At 39.0% G+C, this 14,334-nt stretch overlaps 1 protein-coding gene across 1 annotated transcript; it reads right to left on the bottom strand.

Annotated features, from left to right (window-relative positions):
- Positions 1–3,016: 3,016 nt before the first annotated feature.
- kiaa0040 (KIAA0040 ortholog) lies at positions 3,017–8,464 on the bottom strand. Its single transcript, XM_075483421.1, has 2 exons — positions 8,278–8,464; positions 3,017–4,887 (listed from the first exon to the last, which is right to left on the bottom strand). Exon 2 carries the CDS (start codon positions 4,255–4,257, stop codon positions 3,925–3,927), a length of 333 nt encoding a protein of 110 aa, XP_075339536.1. The 5' UTR covers positions 4,258–4,887; positions 8,278–8,464; the 3' UTR covers positions 3,017–3,924.
- Positions 8,465–14,334: the final 5,870 nt, after the last annotated feature.

The following is a 14,334-nucleotide window of genomic DNA, read 5'->3' as shown; positions in this document are numbered from 1 at the left end:
TAAGTCAGGATAAATTATGCATACAGAGCAGCCAACAAATCCAGTCAAGCGCAAAATTAAAACAAAAGGAATAAACTCAGCATTTTCCCTGCTGTGGAACGACAAAAACACGTCCTAAATATACAATGCCAGGCATCGTTGGATGGGATTTTGAAATAGCAAATAAATATATAAAAAGTACTATTGTATAGTGAACCACCCAGTAGGGCACACGTAACAAATCCTCCCACCTCCACCCGTCTGATCACGGAGAACGGGGAAAAAGCTAAACGTGTATACTTAATGTTTCTTACTCACCATGACTCCTCTAGCTGATTTACAGAGTTTACAAACATGAAGAGAAGACAAAGTGATATCAAACAATTAACAGCTTAATAGCTATTCATAGCACAAGGCTGAGAGAGACCCACCTTTTATACTTTATGATGGATGGGAAAACTGATAATTAACGGCAGCTACTCATGGTCATCTGGCAACTTAATGCAGCTGAGAGGCAAATAAGCTTGAATGAATTAAACAGGAAAATTATTAGGATTCATGTCTGAATACTGAATTTGCTTATTAGAGACAGAAAGCCCTTCGAGATTGTTCACTCACTGTATAATGACATTTTCTCCCATTCAGCAGTTGTTAAAATCCAATCAGTTTAGAGTTTCACAAGTGAACTCTCCTGTAACCGCCTGGTTCTGTTTCTTAGTTTAAAAAGTCATTTTTCCACTCTTACTTGTCTTGTTTAAGGGAATATTTTGACAGGTGAGAAGAAGGATATCGCTCTCATGTCTGCACAAGGACTGGAAACGGGAAAAATCCAAAACAAAACAGCTGGTCTGTTTTTTCGCTATGAGTATGCAGTCAAAAAGCCTGCCACAGTCAGGATGTCATAAACACAAACGAGAGTGACATGTTCAGTTGGACCCTGAGCATGTCAATCTTATCTTTTGGTGTTGCTGAGCATGATGACTATCAAGGCTGTCATTACCTGCATTTTACATGAGCTCTTCAAGAACATGAAGCAGAGGAGGAAAATCCTGATCTCTTTATTGGGATGAATCTGTCTCGGCAGTAATGGAATGAGCGGCGCCCATTTTCCCAGCAGCACTTGAGCAAGAGCATCAACTTTGCACCAGAGTAAGCTAATGCATAAAGATGACGATGCCACGGAGATGCTTCTGCTTAATTGGGCTTTGAGAGGCCTTACACTTGAAAAAAGAAAAACAGCTTTGAGGCACAAAACACTCGAAGCCCAAATCATTTAATTATTTTTATGTTTTAGTATTTCTGCTCCTTGAATATTCAGAAACGTGTTTAGTTAAATAAGTAAAACTTTGAATATTCTACACAGCTGTTATATAACTTTGAGGTATGTAAATAGTTTGACTCAAGAATTACAAACAAATCATCATTTGTTTTTTTTAATTAGAATATGATTAAAGTAACTTGTTTACAAATATGTTATACTGTATTATAGTTTCTTCTGAGAACTATTGAAAATGGTCCAAGAGACAATGTAGAAACATAAGACACCATTACATTTTTTATTGTTTTTATTCATATTTAATTGTAATTCTCTTTTTATTGGTAGCAGGACAAGGAAGAATTTCACTGCACATTGTACTGTGTATGATTGTGTATGTGACAAATAAAACTATCTTGAATCTTGAATCTATTAATAAGAAACTTACTACAACTCACTTTATTGGTCAGATCAAACTGTATGATCAAAGCTGGAGGAGCCCTTCAGAGACAGGGATTTGTCAAATAGTTTAACGTTTGTTAAGACATGCAATTTTGATAATCTTTGTTTTTATATTAGTTAAAGCTATTTGTTTTCATTCCTTTCGTGGCTTTCAGTTTGATAATCAGCTGAAACTCTGCCCACAGAGTTAAAGAAATGATCACAAAAAATCCATCCGTGATGTAGGCCTGCTTATTCCAATTCAGGGTTAGGGAGGGGCTACAGTTGGGACAATCTTCTGTCCATCACAGGGTAAATCTTGAATCACCAATTAACCTAACACACGTTTTGGACAGTGAGAGTGCCCAGAGATTAGTTGATAGCTTGACAGATTGACAGCTCCTTCTTGATTTTGTGGGCAGTGGTGCATGGTAGCTCTTAGCTGGTGGAGCGATTTGTCCGGTTAATAATCACAAATAATTTATTTTTCCAACTAAACGAAAGATAGTGTGACATCCGATCAAGCATTCAAATATAATCACATACAGCTTGTGGTCGTATATAGCTCAATTACTTTCAGTGGAGTAATTTGAAAAACAAAGTGCGCATGCTTACCTCCATCCTCCTTGTATCCACGCAGGATCTACTTTTTATGGCGGTCGAGAGAGCTTAACACACAGCTTGCAATTGCAAGAAATCTCGTGAGAATGGACAACAGCATAAAACTCACCATGAGTGAAGCGCATGTGAAGTGCATAACATTTCCAGGGTAAAATCACATGATACAAGCACTGGACACTATGCCAGCAAAAATTTCCCACAATTCAACCCAGCAGTGACACACATAAAAAAATTATGGGTAACAAGAAGCAAAACAAACTAACAGAAACAAACCCCCCAAGCAAATAAACAAACAAACAAAAAAATCATTTGTGACATGTTACCATGGAAACCACCCTCCAACTCGTTCACAGGAAGGAACCTGAAAATTAATTTAGGCGTGTCCAAGGCGGCAAACACAAAAATACAATTATTAATGCACTAGTTTGTGTATGTTTGATGATACCTGTTTTGAGTATAGCATTCAGAAATCTTTCCCAACTTATCCATCTTTCGTATTATTTATTTTTTCTTTAATTAGTTATTTTTGATTCCTGCTGCTGTGCTGTTGGCAGGGCATTTAAGAGTTTTTGTATCAGCCTATTTGAAAAAGTTGTACAGCGCAGCTTTTGTCAGACTAATAAAGGTGTTTTTTTTTTCTCATCTATAGCAGGATCATCCATTTTCTATATGTTTTCCTAAGTTGCACTGCGTTGAACTAAAGAACATCAGGGAGTCAAATTAAATGTCATAAATAACTTTTATTCTAAAGCTTGAAGTGTAAACTTGACGTGAAGAAGTTTTAATTTTTCCAAAATTGAAATAAAAGCAGGGTCAGTAAACATTACACTTTACATAGGGTTTGTCAATTTCAAATATACAATATCTATTCCAAAAACTATTCCAATTTTCTGTTTCTTTTTTCAGTATCATAAATTGTGCCTTGAAGACTCATGATGTAAATGGTGCAAGTCTCTCAAAAGACCTAAATTAGGTGAACTCGCTCTCCAGTGAACAATACTAAATCACAACAATCACACTGAAAAATAAAATCTCCATGGAGAAAGTTAAAGAGTTTTTTTCTTTTGTTCTGCATTAAGTCACTTCAGCTTTTTAGATGTCAGTGCCTTTTTCTTCAGAAAGTGAGAGACAAACAGTCTGCACTGCAGCCTGAATGTGAAAAGTAGGCAGTAATACAGCTATTTGAACACTGGGCAGGCCTTAAATTGGCTCCCTCTCCAAAATACAGATGCAATGAATTTCACATGGGAGCTCTAAGAACAAAGTGCACTCAATAACCGCACCTTTCTCTCTGTTCTCTCTCTCTTACACACGCAAACACACAACACACACACACACACAATTGCAGTTATATGTATGCCTCCGTCTGGATATTTCTTCCTATATGTACCACAAACTGAAAAAGCTCATAAAAATGTTGTAAACATTGTCATAAATCGACCACACGTTATATGAATACAAAGTTATAAGGATTTATATACACTGTTAACATATTCCAGCATATATATCTGTGCTCACTACAATGTAAAGTCCTACACATTTAAAAAGTGTCCTCAGCCGCTCTTGAGTCCTAGCGCAGCTGCACGAACTGGCACCGGATCAGCAATCTCATAATACAGAACGAACTCTTACACCATGGTGAGAGCAACCCTGTCAGGTGTCATGGGCCCCGTCTTTACCGAGATCCACAAATCATCGGTGTTGGCTGTTTTTTTCTTCTTCTTTGATTCTGATCTTGAGGTGGCTGTGGCGTCATCACAGCAGCAGCGGCAGCAGCTGTTGGCATGGCGACAGCAGCAGCAGTGGCAGCACACCACCACAGCAGTGAGGAAGACCAGCACGGGAAGCGTTAGGAGGACAACCAGGCAGACAGTGTTGTAGACTCCCTGGTTGTGTTTGTCTTTAGCGAAGCTCCAAAGTTGGTTGAAAAAATCTTGGATGCTGTCTATTTTCCCATCCATGGCTATAAGGTTGAAGAAATGTGACACTCTTAATTGAGATTGTCGCTTCTTTGAGGCTTTAATTAATCTTTTAGAGAGATAGGAGGAACGTTAAAATGCTGTTTGAGACTCCAAAACAATGAATCTTTGTTGATTTGAGTCCTTATATGTGATCTGGTTCAAGTTAAAAGATGTATGAAACCCCATTTAACTCTCAGTGTTCAAGAAAACACCCATCAATCCATTGCTGTCAGGTCAGATATTTTTGGTGACTTGTCACTGAACTTTTACATACTCCATATATTCATGACGATCCCAGTTGAAATAGGTGCCCTGAGGCACAGCTCACACAGATGTGTGCTCAGACTTGTGTTGTTTATATCACGTGGAAACACTGGAAGCTAACTTCATGGATGGCTGCTTTGGAGGGTCCTTTTTTGTCTAAAAGAGCAATGGCTCACTTGCTTGCAGGAATGTCTTCTTTGAAATCACCCAGACGCAATGATTTGATCTTAAGGAAACTCTACACTTCTAAGATCTAAGTTTGTTTATGTAGGTCAACATTCCAATAATTGTTTTCCTGAGTCTGGTCTTATCTTCTTGCTCTTTGGCTTTCGGTTTGGGTTTTGCTGAAGTGTTGAATGGTTGTATCTGAGGAACAAGCAAAGAAAAAAAAAATGAACATAGACAGAAACTTGATTTCAGACAGACGGCTTCTCTTCCTCCCTCATTGCCTTTTCCTGCTTCCAATCCATCTTTCTGTCTTAAACATCTCCACTCATCCTCTTGTCAATGTCAGTTCAGGATTTTTTTTCCCGCTTTCCACTCATTAATATTGCACAGAAGTAATTTGCGATTCAGGGCAGACTCCTGCAAGAGTCCTGTTGAGAAAGACAGAGGCACATATATAAGGAGAGAGCGGTAAAAGTGGAGGGAAACTGTGTCTGGAGGAAAGTGAGACAAAAATAGGGGTGACCAATCTTCCTAAGAGTCTTGCTGAGATGGAGAGCGCGATAGTGTCAAAAAAGAGGAGAGGAAAGAGAGACTTGTGGAAGGATATCTGAATAAATTCAGCTAATGCTTCATGTTACAGATAGATGGGATGTGGCCAGAGCAATCAGAAATGTCTGACTGAAATATTTTCGTCTGGCCTCAGAAAAAGCCTCATATTAAAAAGCTCTCCTTGACGAGTTCTCCACTGAAGTGCAACAGAACAGTCAGTATGGAAAACAAATGCAAACTGTTTCATTAAGTCTGAAGCCTTGAGGCAACGTCTTTGTTTAAATGGTGTTTTTCAAATGATTTCAGACACCATTTGACTCAAGTATCTACTTTGGAGGTTCTGCTCCTTTCAGCTACACATACTCTTTGTGTTCTGGTGGCAGGAAGGAGAAAAGATTTTCATCTCGCATTTGCTTGCTTCTTATAGAGAGAGAGAAGATGCACCTGCAAGTGGAGAGCAAATAGATCTGGCACGGCTGTCACTATGAGATGTGTCTCATGTGTGAAATTAGTTTACCCGCAGAGAGCCTGCTAACTTCCCTCCTGCTCATTTGCTCAACAGGAAACTATGCACTTGAAGCAAAGTACTGCCTGAATTGTCAAAGTGAGAGTTCAAAAAGGGAAATCTCCTCTTAGAGAACAGAACAGATCTGAAAGAAACCATCGCATTTGTTTCACATGTATTTCTTCCAGTTGAAAACATTAACCTTGTTTTTATAACCTGTTTTAATGCACATTTACGATAACCTCGTAAAATTTTATATTTTATGGAAAGGAGTAAGAAAAACAAAGAAAGAAAGGCTTGTAAAGTAGAAATGGTGTTGTATCAATGGCATCAAATGGAGACAGATTAATACATGAATAATGAAGCCTTAATGTCCCTCAATGCTCCACAAGGTAGAGTAAAAATGTCGGCAGACAAAAGCATCAGGTATTTGTGCTTTAAATAAGCTTTCCATTTAATTATCCTCAAAACTTAATTTTATTTCAGTAGCAAAAGTTATGCTCTCTTCTGAAAAAAACAAATCCAATTTTTGTGTCTGAGCTTCGTTTTTTTCTTCTTTCTTCTCTGATTCGTTGGTCTTTTTTTTACTCCTGTGATTTTTCTGCTCCCCCCGTTTATTAAAAGTCCATATATAATACTCGCTTGTCCTCCTGCAGCACATTCACAAGCAGCTTACACATGAACGCTTCAGTATTTATAATCTGATGATGTCATTTACAAGGAAATATCAGTCAGAGTGCGGGACTCTCCACCAAGTTTTTATCTTCTTTACACAACCTAACTACAACCTAACAGCCGTGGATGGAAATAAATGTTGCACTAAATTTGGACAGAAACTCGACTAGCTCACACTTACCAACAGTAGGTTGGTCATACTATGTTATCATCGCCTTATCATCCTCTATTACTGGCTGCCTACATGTTGCTTTGATGAGCTTAGTTGCACTGCAGCACTTTTGTGTACACTGAGATCTTTCTCATATTATGAAAATATTGTCAACACGACAAGCAGGAGTCACTGAACAATAAGTCTGTAGTTGACACAAAGCAGGGGAGCTTCACAGAGGTCTGATTCACAGTAGAGATAAACAGCGGTGAATCAGTCCTAAAGTCATAAAATGGAATGCATAAGTCACTTGGTGACTCAGATCTGAGGTCACTGTAAGTTTTAATGTTTTTTATGTAGGCTTTTTTAACAACAGAGAAAATGACAAAGGGATCTTGGAAACCTGCTGTTGTTATCTAAAATAATGATATCAGTGTATTTTGGTTTATCAGTAGCAAAACCAACACATTTTTTTTTTTTAAAGTTTTTTAAAATTTCACACTTTCTTCATTTGAGTTTAACAGCAGGCCACTAGCCTATTATGTTACTGTGAGGGTGACAAAAGGTGCTCACATTTGTGGGGATGCAGGGCTTGACTGAGTGTATTTTATGATATAATGACAGCAAAGCTCAGGCCAGTTTATAAAAAAAAAAGAAGAATGCAGCCATAGTTCACAAAATACTCTCAGGACATTTGAAATGCGATTCCAGCCTTTTAAATATATCCCCTTTTCAGATGATCTCACTGAGATGCCATTCTAGGATTCTGACAGGCCTCTTCACTTTCTCATGACATCGCTCTCTCCTTGAGCCATTCATATACAGGAAAAGTCCATTTCTGGGGCATACAAAGCCAGGAAGGGGCTGAGAAGAATGTTTTGATTGCACCCAGTTGGCCCCTGCTGCTTTTTAAGGACCATGTGCGACCTAAAAGACTAAGTCGTGACAGAAGGCATGGCAGGAATCTTTTATGACTTGCCCCAAGCACATGGTCAGAGCAGATCCTTCATCAGTCAGCATTAATGAATGCACACAGCTTGTATGTGTTCAGTTTAACTTGAGTCACTCGTTTGTGACGAATACTTCTTTTTTTTAATGTAAAATAAACTAAACGAATACTTTTTTTTTTTATGTAAAAAAAAAAAAAACATTTTGGATCACAGTGTAGTTGTTTTGCTTTGGTAGTAACTGATTTTCTGGAGAACAGTTCTCCAGAGAGAACAGGGCCAAATGTACAATGCTGTTACAGTTCAGACTTGTGTCAACTCGATCTCGACTGAGTCAAATTAAGTGGAGGAAATTCTTTCAGTAAGAAAAACTGGAAGGTCTTCAGATTAAAATAAAATCCATTGTCATCAAATCAATAAAGTATTAAACAAGGTTGATGCAGTAAATAAACGTAAACTTTTCTATTTATACATGGACTATAAAAAGCATTGTTTGCCAGTAACAGTCTGGAGCAAAAAGTAGGTACCTTCTTACTCAAAGGTAGGAAGAAACTCGTCAGCTCACCGTTGCAACTTGTCAAATCTCCTGTCAAACCTCACCATAGCCAAAACAACACATTTCTAAAACGAAGTCTGGCACGGGAGCATCAGCTTTTCCTTGACTCACACACCAAACAGCCTCACCAGCTTACATTAACCACTTAAAAACTGTTTCAAAGTATTTACTGGCACTCCAGATCTCTATGAAAGTGGCACCTTACCCCGCAGGCACTTCGTTGTAGCAGGTCACTTCTCCCCTTCTGTCAGCTGCTCAGACTTCTGTGCTGTCCTTTTTGGCATCTGGCTTCTGCTCGGTGCTGGTCCCCCTTACCCAGACATCTTGACAAGTCTTCACTTTCTGTTCCTGTTTGCCTCTCTACCCTTGTTTCCCGTCATCCTCCTCCTCCCCCTCCACTGTGTGTGTGTTTTGGTCACAACGTCACTGCACCCTGCCCACTTTGTGTAAGAATGGGCCCTCTGTCTTAGCTTATGTTTCCTGCATGGTGTGCTGGATTCTTGTGGTTGCCGTATTTTAGACATTCAACAAACACTGAATGATGTCAGACAGTGAGGCAGAAAGTAAGTATAAACTTAGCAATGAAGTGTGTCGTGAAAGCACAAGGCTGCTTTATCAAATATACTCCCCACAGACAAGCTCAACTACCGTAAATGGAGTGTTCTGAAATCCACGCAACATAAGCAGATGTTACAGGAAAGGTGGAGGCATGTTGCATAACAGCACAAAACACTACTCCACCCCATCCCAGAGCTCCAAAGTGAGAATAAAAAGGGGAACGAAAACTCTACAAATACTGTAAATAACAAAAAGGAGAAAGAGTGAGATGCATGCAAGATATGAGAGAATGAGGTCAAGAGAAGTGCACACACCCACAAACAACCTCACTCTGCCTGTGGCGTTGTGGTCAATGCCCTCTCAGTTCAGTCAAGCAAGAGAGGATTTTTATTCACAAAAAAAAAAAAAAAAAAAAAAAAAAAGATTCAGGTCTTCTCATAAAGGGGAAGTTCGGTTTTTTTTGACCTGGACTTTATTTCTGGCATAAAATACGTTAATCTACTCACCAATATCAGTTTGGTGAAAGTCGGCGTCCTTCGGAATATATTTAGATCACTTGAGATCCGCGTATATCCATATAACAGGAGCGAACGGGGCATAGACAATACAGCCTCTAAATAAGTTATTATCTGTCTTTATTTCACCAATACTTTAAGACGAATGAATGAATGAATGAACGCGTACTATTGCAATATTGCACATACGCATCTACTGGAATGGCGTCATCGACGCACGCCACTGCAGCACAGCTTATTTACTCCATGCTCTGTGACGTTTGGCTATCTTTACATGGAGTTTGCTACTTCTAGTTTTGTGCAACATGGCAATTTGGAAATACACGATAACGAACCATGTTACCAGCATCAGTAGCAAATTCCGTGTAAAGATGCTGCGGCGGAGCGCGGCGATGACATCATCTAAGAAGACGCTTGTGCAGAAAGCCCCCGAAATAGCCCCCAATAACAACAACACGACAACTCTGAGCTAACAGTGCAATAGTACGCGTTTATTCATTCATTCGTCTTAAAGTATTGGTGAAAATTTCATAAAGACCAATAATGCCTTATTTAGAGGCTGTATTGTCCCTTTTAAAGGGAAAATCTGAGTTACAGTGTAATGATGTGTATAGCAATTGCACTCACATACTGTATGCCATTAAGTGATTAACAAAGTGTATAATGTGTGCCTGCATAGTCTCATGGGAATAAAACCTTCTGTAGTTGATAAGTTTCAAGAACTGGATTTTTTAATGTACAAAATGTTCAGTTCTTGAAATATGAGCAGTGGCACTGCAGCTATTTCATAATGATCCACTTTGTACAGTTGCACATATTTTGTCAGATTATCACAAAAACCACACTTCCTGGACAGCTGATTGGCTGAAAACGCAGTTAACCCATCTGCAGCTGCAGGGCATGCTACATGAAAATGAATGCAACAAGCCTCACCTCATCCTGCAGGTGTGTCTGAGCCATCTTGGGTAAATAGCAACCCGCCGTTCACGCACACAAACACAGCGTCAGCTCAGAGGGTGCTGTCTGACTGGCAGGGCGTGTTCGCCACCACGCAGTGAAACCATACCCCTGCTGCTTTTGAGGCACAAGTGGTCACCTCATGCAAGTGTTGATTAATGACCTCAGTGTACCTGGACTTCCCTTGAGGGAAATCCTTCTTTAAAGCAGTTCATATGAAAATGATTTCAGTGTATATCCCATACTGCTTTAGATTGCTACTTCAAAATCTGCAAGGAGAAGTCATTGCTGATGCACAGACACACTTTTAATCTTGCAGGGATTGTTGAATATCATATATCATATGTGCCACCTGTTTGCCTCTCAACCATGAAACAACACAAGAAAAAGGTGTTGCTTGTTATGCTTCAGACAGCAGGAGCTGTCTCTGTGAAAATGTAAAGCAGTCACTGGGTAAATGTGTAATATGGGATGTATACATTTTTGCCCTTTCCTTGATGGAGACTGTTGTTTTTATATAATATGTACTTTATTATACCCTCCAGGCCTCCAAGAACGACTTATTGCATGTTCATCTTACACAACCCCACTAACTCCTTACACAGGTCCTATTTAATTTGTGGAAACCTTATTCTCTTTAAACTGCATTGAACCTAACGGGTGCAGCTGCCATCTGGTTTTCCACAGTGGAACTTACTCACAAGGGAAAGCTCAAACAATACACCACTTTATCCTGTTCAGGTCTTTGGCCGAAGAAATTGCAGGAGAGACCACTGAGCTCACATTGGATCACTGGTCAGACAATCATGGTAGCCTAAAAGTGGCTGTGACATTACTAGCAGTGTTAAGTGAAGCCTTGTGGAATTACCGGAGAGTATAAAAGAGCATTAGCAATCATCTGGCTTAGCCAACATACTGCACACTGAACATGAGTGGTATGAAACTAACACTGCGTTCTCTGTGAGTTGTTGAATCTGAGCGCTAACGAAAAGTGAGTAAAGTGTTGTTGTAGTGGAATCTGACGTGTCCAGGAATAGCCCTCTAATAAAACATGTCTCCCCCAGAGAAAGACCTGAGCAGTGACTCAGTACTGTAAAATATTTGGGCTCAGGCAGTAAGACAGCTACATGACTAGTCTATATAAGGAACTGCCTCTTGCTTTATAGACAAAACATCACTGAAGAGCTATTGGTTGGCATGTAAAAACTCAAGGCTTTTACAGCAACACCCCTTTTAAGTCAGCAAGTTGTTTTAACATTTGATTAAATGGTATTTGCAACATATGACACAAGCTGTTCTCTTGGACAAAAAGACAAAGGCTTAGAGGTTTGTCTTAGTCTGCTGCATAAATAAATACAGAGAAATGTATTCTATTTGCAGTTGAGGAAGTTTTGTTTCTCTCCGTAAGTGCTTAAATTGAATCAATAGGGAGTTTCTGTGTTCCTCTTTGCTTGCCCACAATTTCCTAATGCATAAGAAGCTAAATGAGACGCTGTGGGAATAAAGACTTGCTCATGTACTGTAAGCTGACATTTGTGGTTGCTATGGATATTTGGGTCTTAGGTGGTTTACATATAAGTATGAGTGAGTCATAAAGACTGTGATAGATAGAAAGAAAAACAGCCAATTGGATTAACTTAATTTATAACAGATGAACACAGAAGCTGACAAAGAGGCCGGAATTAAATACCTGGAAGTATTTCTTTTAAGAAGATAGATGCTACATAAAAGCTGCTGTGTCACAATCTATTACAGACAGGCTGACTTCCTGAGAAACAAAGATGTCTAACAGACTGTCTGAACACAAACCCAGACTGTGACATGACCTAATGTGGACATACGATAACCAAGAATTACATAATGTACTTCTCAAGTTTGTTTTGAGTTGGTGTGTGTTTAAAGTGACAGAACTGAAATGCTTACACAGCAGTTTTTAATCTGCTTTCAGAAAAATACGTATCTTTTTCCTGAAACACAGTATCCAATTGTTTTAACCTAGTGACATACAACATGATTGTCCTGACAGACACTTTTCTACTTTTCTACTCATCAACCCCCACCAGCCCCACCCCCACCATCACCACAGCTATGCAACAAAACTAGCTGCTTAACAGCAGTTTCCATGATGGGCTCTAATAAGAAGGACATGTTGACTACAGCAATGTGCCTCCCACTTTGTCAGTTGTATTTATGCTGGTGTTGACCGACCATGTGGTTCATGGTTTAAAAATGGAACATTCAGCCTTGAGGAAAAAAAAAATTCATCCCAAACCTTGTGACGCTTTTAACTTGCATATGACGGCTTTGATTGTGTTGCATTTTATACACATTTTCTTTCAAGGGCTCTAAAATAACTTATTCACTCCTGATTTTTATCTGACTTTTAAAAAAAAAAGAAAAGTTTACACATGCGCCACCAAAGCAAGCTTTATATTAGCTTCAGTTTAATTAAACTAAGTGTGCATTTAATTAGAATTGAAATCTCAAAGAGCAACAGGGATCGTATACACGAAAACACACACTGCTTACACTGTGCCCCCTGATAATAAAATCCTGAAAAAAAGTCTTCTGGATGTGGAGCTGCGTTTCCTCTCGGTGATGTGAAAAAGTACAGAACAAAGTCTCTGCTGAGCTCTCTTCTCAGGTCACTGTAGCTCTAACAGAAACGTTCACGTGTTTCTGCTGTTATAGCTGAAGGGCTCCGGAGGACTTATTTCAGCCAACGCAGGCGGCATTAACGATCCCTGCTGACGCACAGCAAAATCTAACTTGCAAAGAAAGCAGGAAACATTAACATACATACTCCTAGTCTAGACGTACACTAATTCAGGTTTTAGCTTGAGAGAATAAAGTTTACATTAACATGAAATTGCTCATATGAGTTGAATTGATCCACCCTGTCTCTTGGTACAATAGTTTAGAGAATGCCAGAACGTGTCCTACAGCATTCAAGGATATGAGCAGGCCACCTAATGTATTGTTTAGATTGGAACACTTGTTGGCTAGTACTGATGCATCAGTCACTTTGTGGATTCTTTTTGGCTAATTACTAGCCTCTCTAAGCTTGTGACCCAGTCCCAAGACCTCAGACCCAAGCTTGTGACTATTTCTGCGATGCATTTACAGCTCTAGGCTGCAACGTACCAAGCCATCTATTGGCTTGGTTGTTAGAATGATGAAATAGAGTGGATCAGCTGCTGCATTAGCTCATTTTCTTTTCTATTAAGCTGCAGTTTGTGAAGTATGCTGCCGCCAGCTACTGCTGACCTGGCTGTTACTGCAGTTTGTGGCTCCCACCATAAACTAGGAATCGATTGTTAAAAGGCTTCCTTTTAAAAGGCATATTACGGTTGTACTTCCTGGCAAAATAAACAAAGAAAAAATTGAAAACAACAATCTTTAACTTTGTGGTGTTAAGTGTTTTGGGATTTTTTGGGTGCGTCGATAAAGTTAAACACATCTTCATGAGTACAGGTAGAAATGGCATTTGCTTAATGTGTTTGGGCAGCCTTTTTGTGCAACTTGTATTCTCAAAGTAAAAATCTTTTCCTTTTTTTTTTACTTGCTGTACGTTTTCACTTAAGCACTCCATCTCAATAGATTTGAATTGTATCCAAATATACCCCACATTTAGTGACTCTATAAGCGATAGAGGCTGAAGAATTGTAAATTTGGCAGCTTTTATAAATTGAGGGTCTTCCATTACTAAGTAGAGTGGCCTTATTTTTCTGTTATTGCCTGAGGTCTCTATAAATGAGCTGAGTTTTAATTAATTGGATGTTTGAAGAGGTACTTTTTTTTTCTACTTTGGTGAAATGTCTGCAAAGAAAGCTTTTCAAGCAGCTGGTGGTTTCAGGTTTGACAGTCTTATAGCATTCATGGTGACACCTACTAATATTTAAAACTACAGCTTACAAGGAATCAAATGCACTTTAAATAGTTGGGATGCAAGACGTCTGTCAGATTTTTGTCAGGTGTGATCAGCTGGTGTAAATTATCGAACCCATAAAGTCCAGAAACAGAAAAAGGCAACTTGGCATTTAGATGAAACATACAGGTGTGAGGTCTGAATATAAAACTGTAACTCAAGGCTTTGTTTAATTCTTTATTAACTATCAAATTTAAATATGTCGGTGGCAGGTCTATTGGATAAAATCTAGAGAACCCCACTATTCAATGATATTCGAAATTAATGGAAGCCATTGGAAGAACAAACATGCAAACCCCTTCCC

The sequence above is a fragment of the Odontesthes bonariensis genome, chromosome 14 (assembly GCF_027942865.1).
Source record: "Odontesthes bonariensis isolate fOdoBon6 chromosome 14, fOdoBon6.hap1, whole genome shotgun sequence".
Lineage (NCBI taxonomy): Eukaryota > Metazoa > Chordata > Actinopteri > Atheriniformes > Atherinopsidae > Odontesthes > Odontesthes bonariensis.
This window is presented reverse-complemented; position numbering and strand designations above follow the sequence as displayed.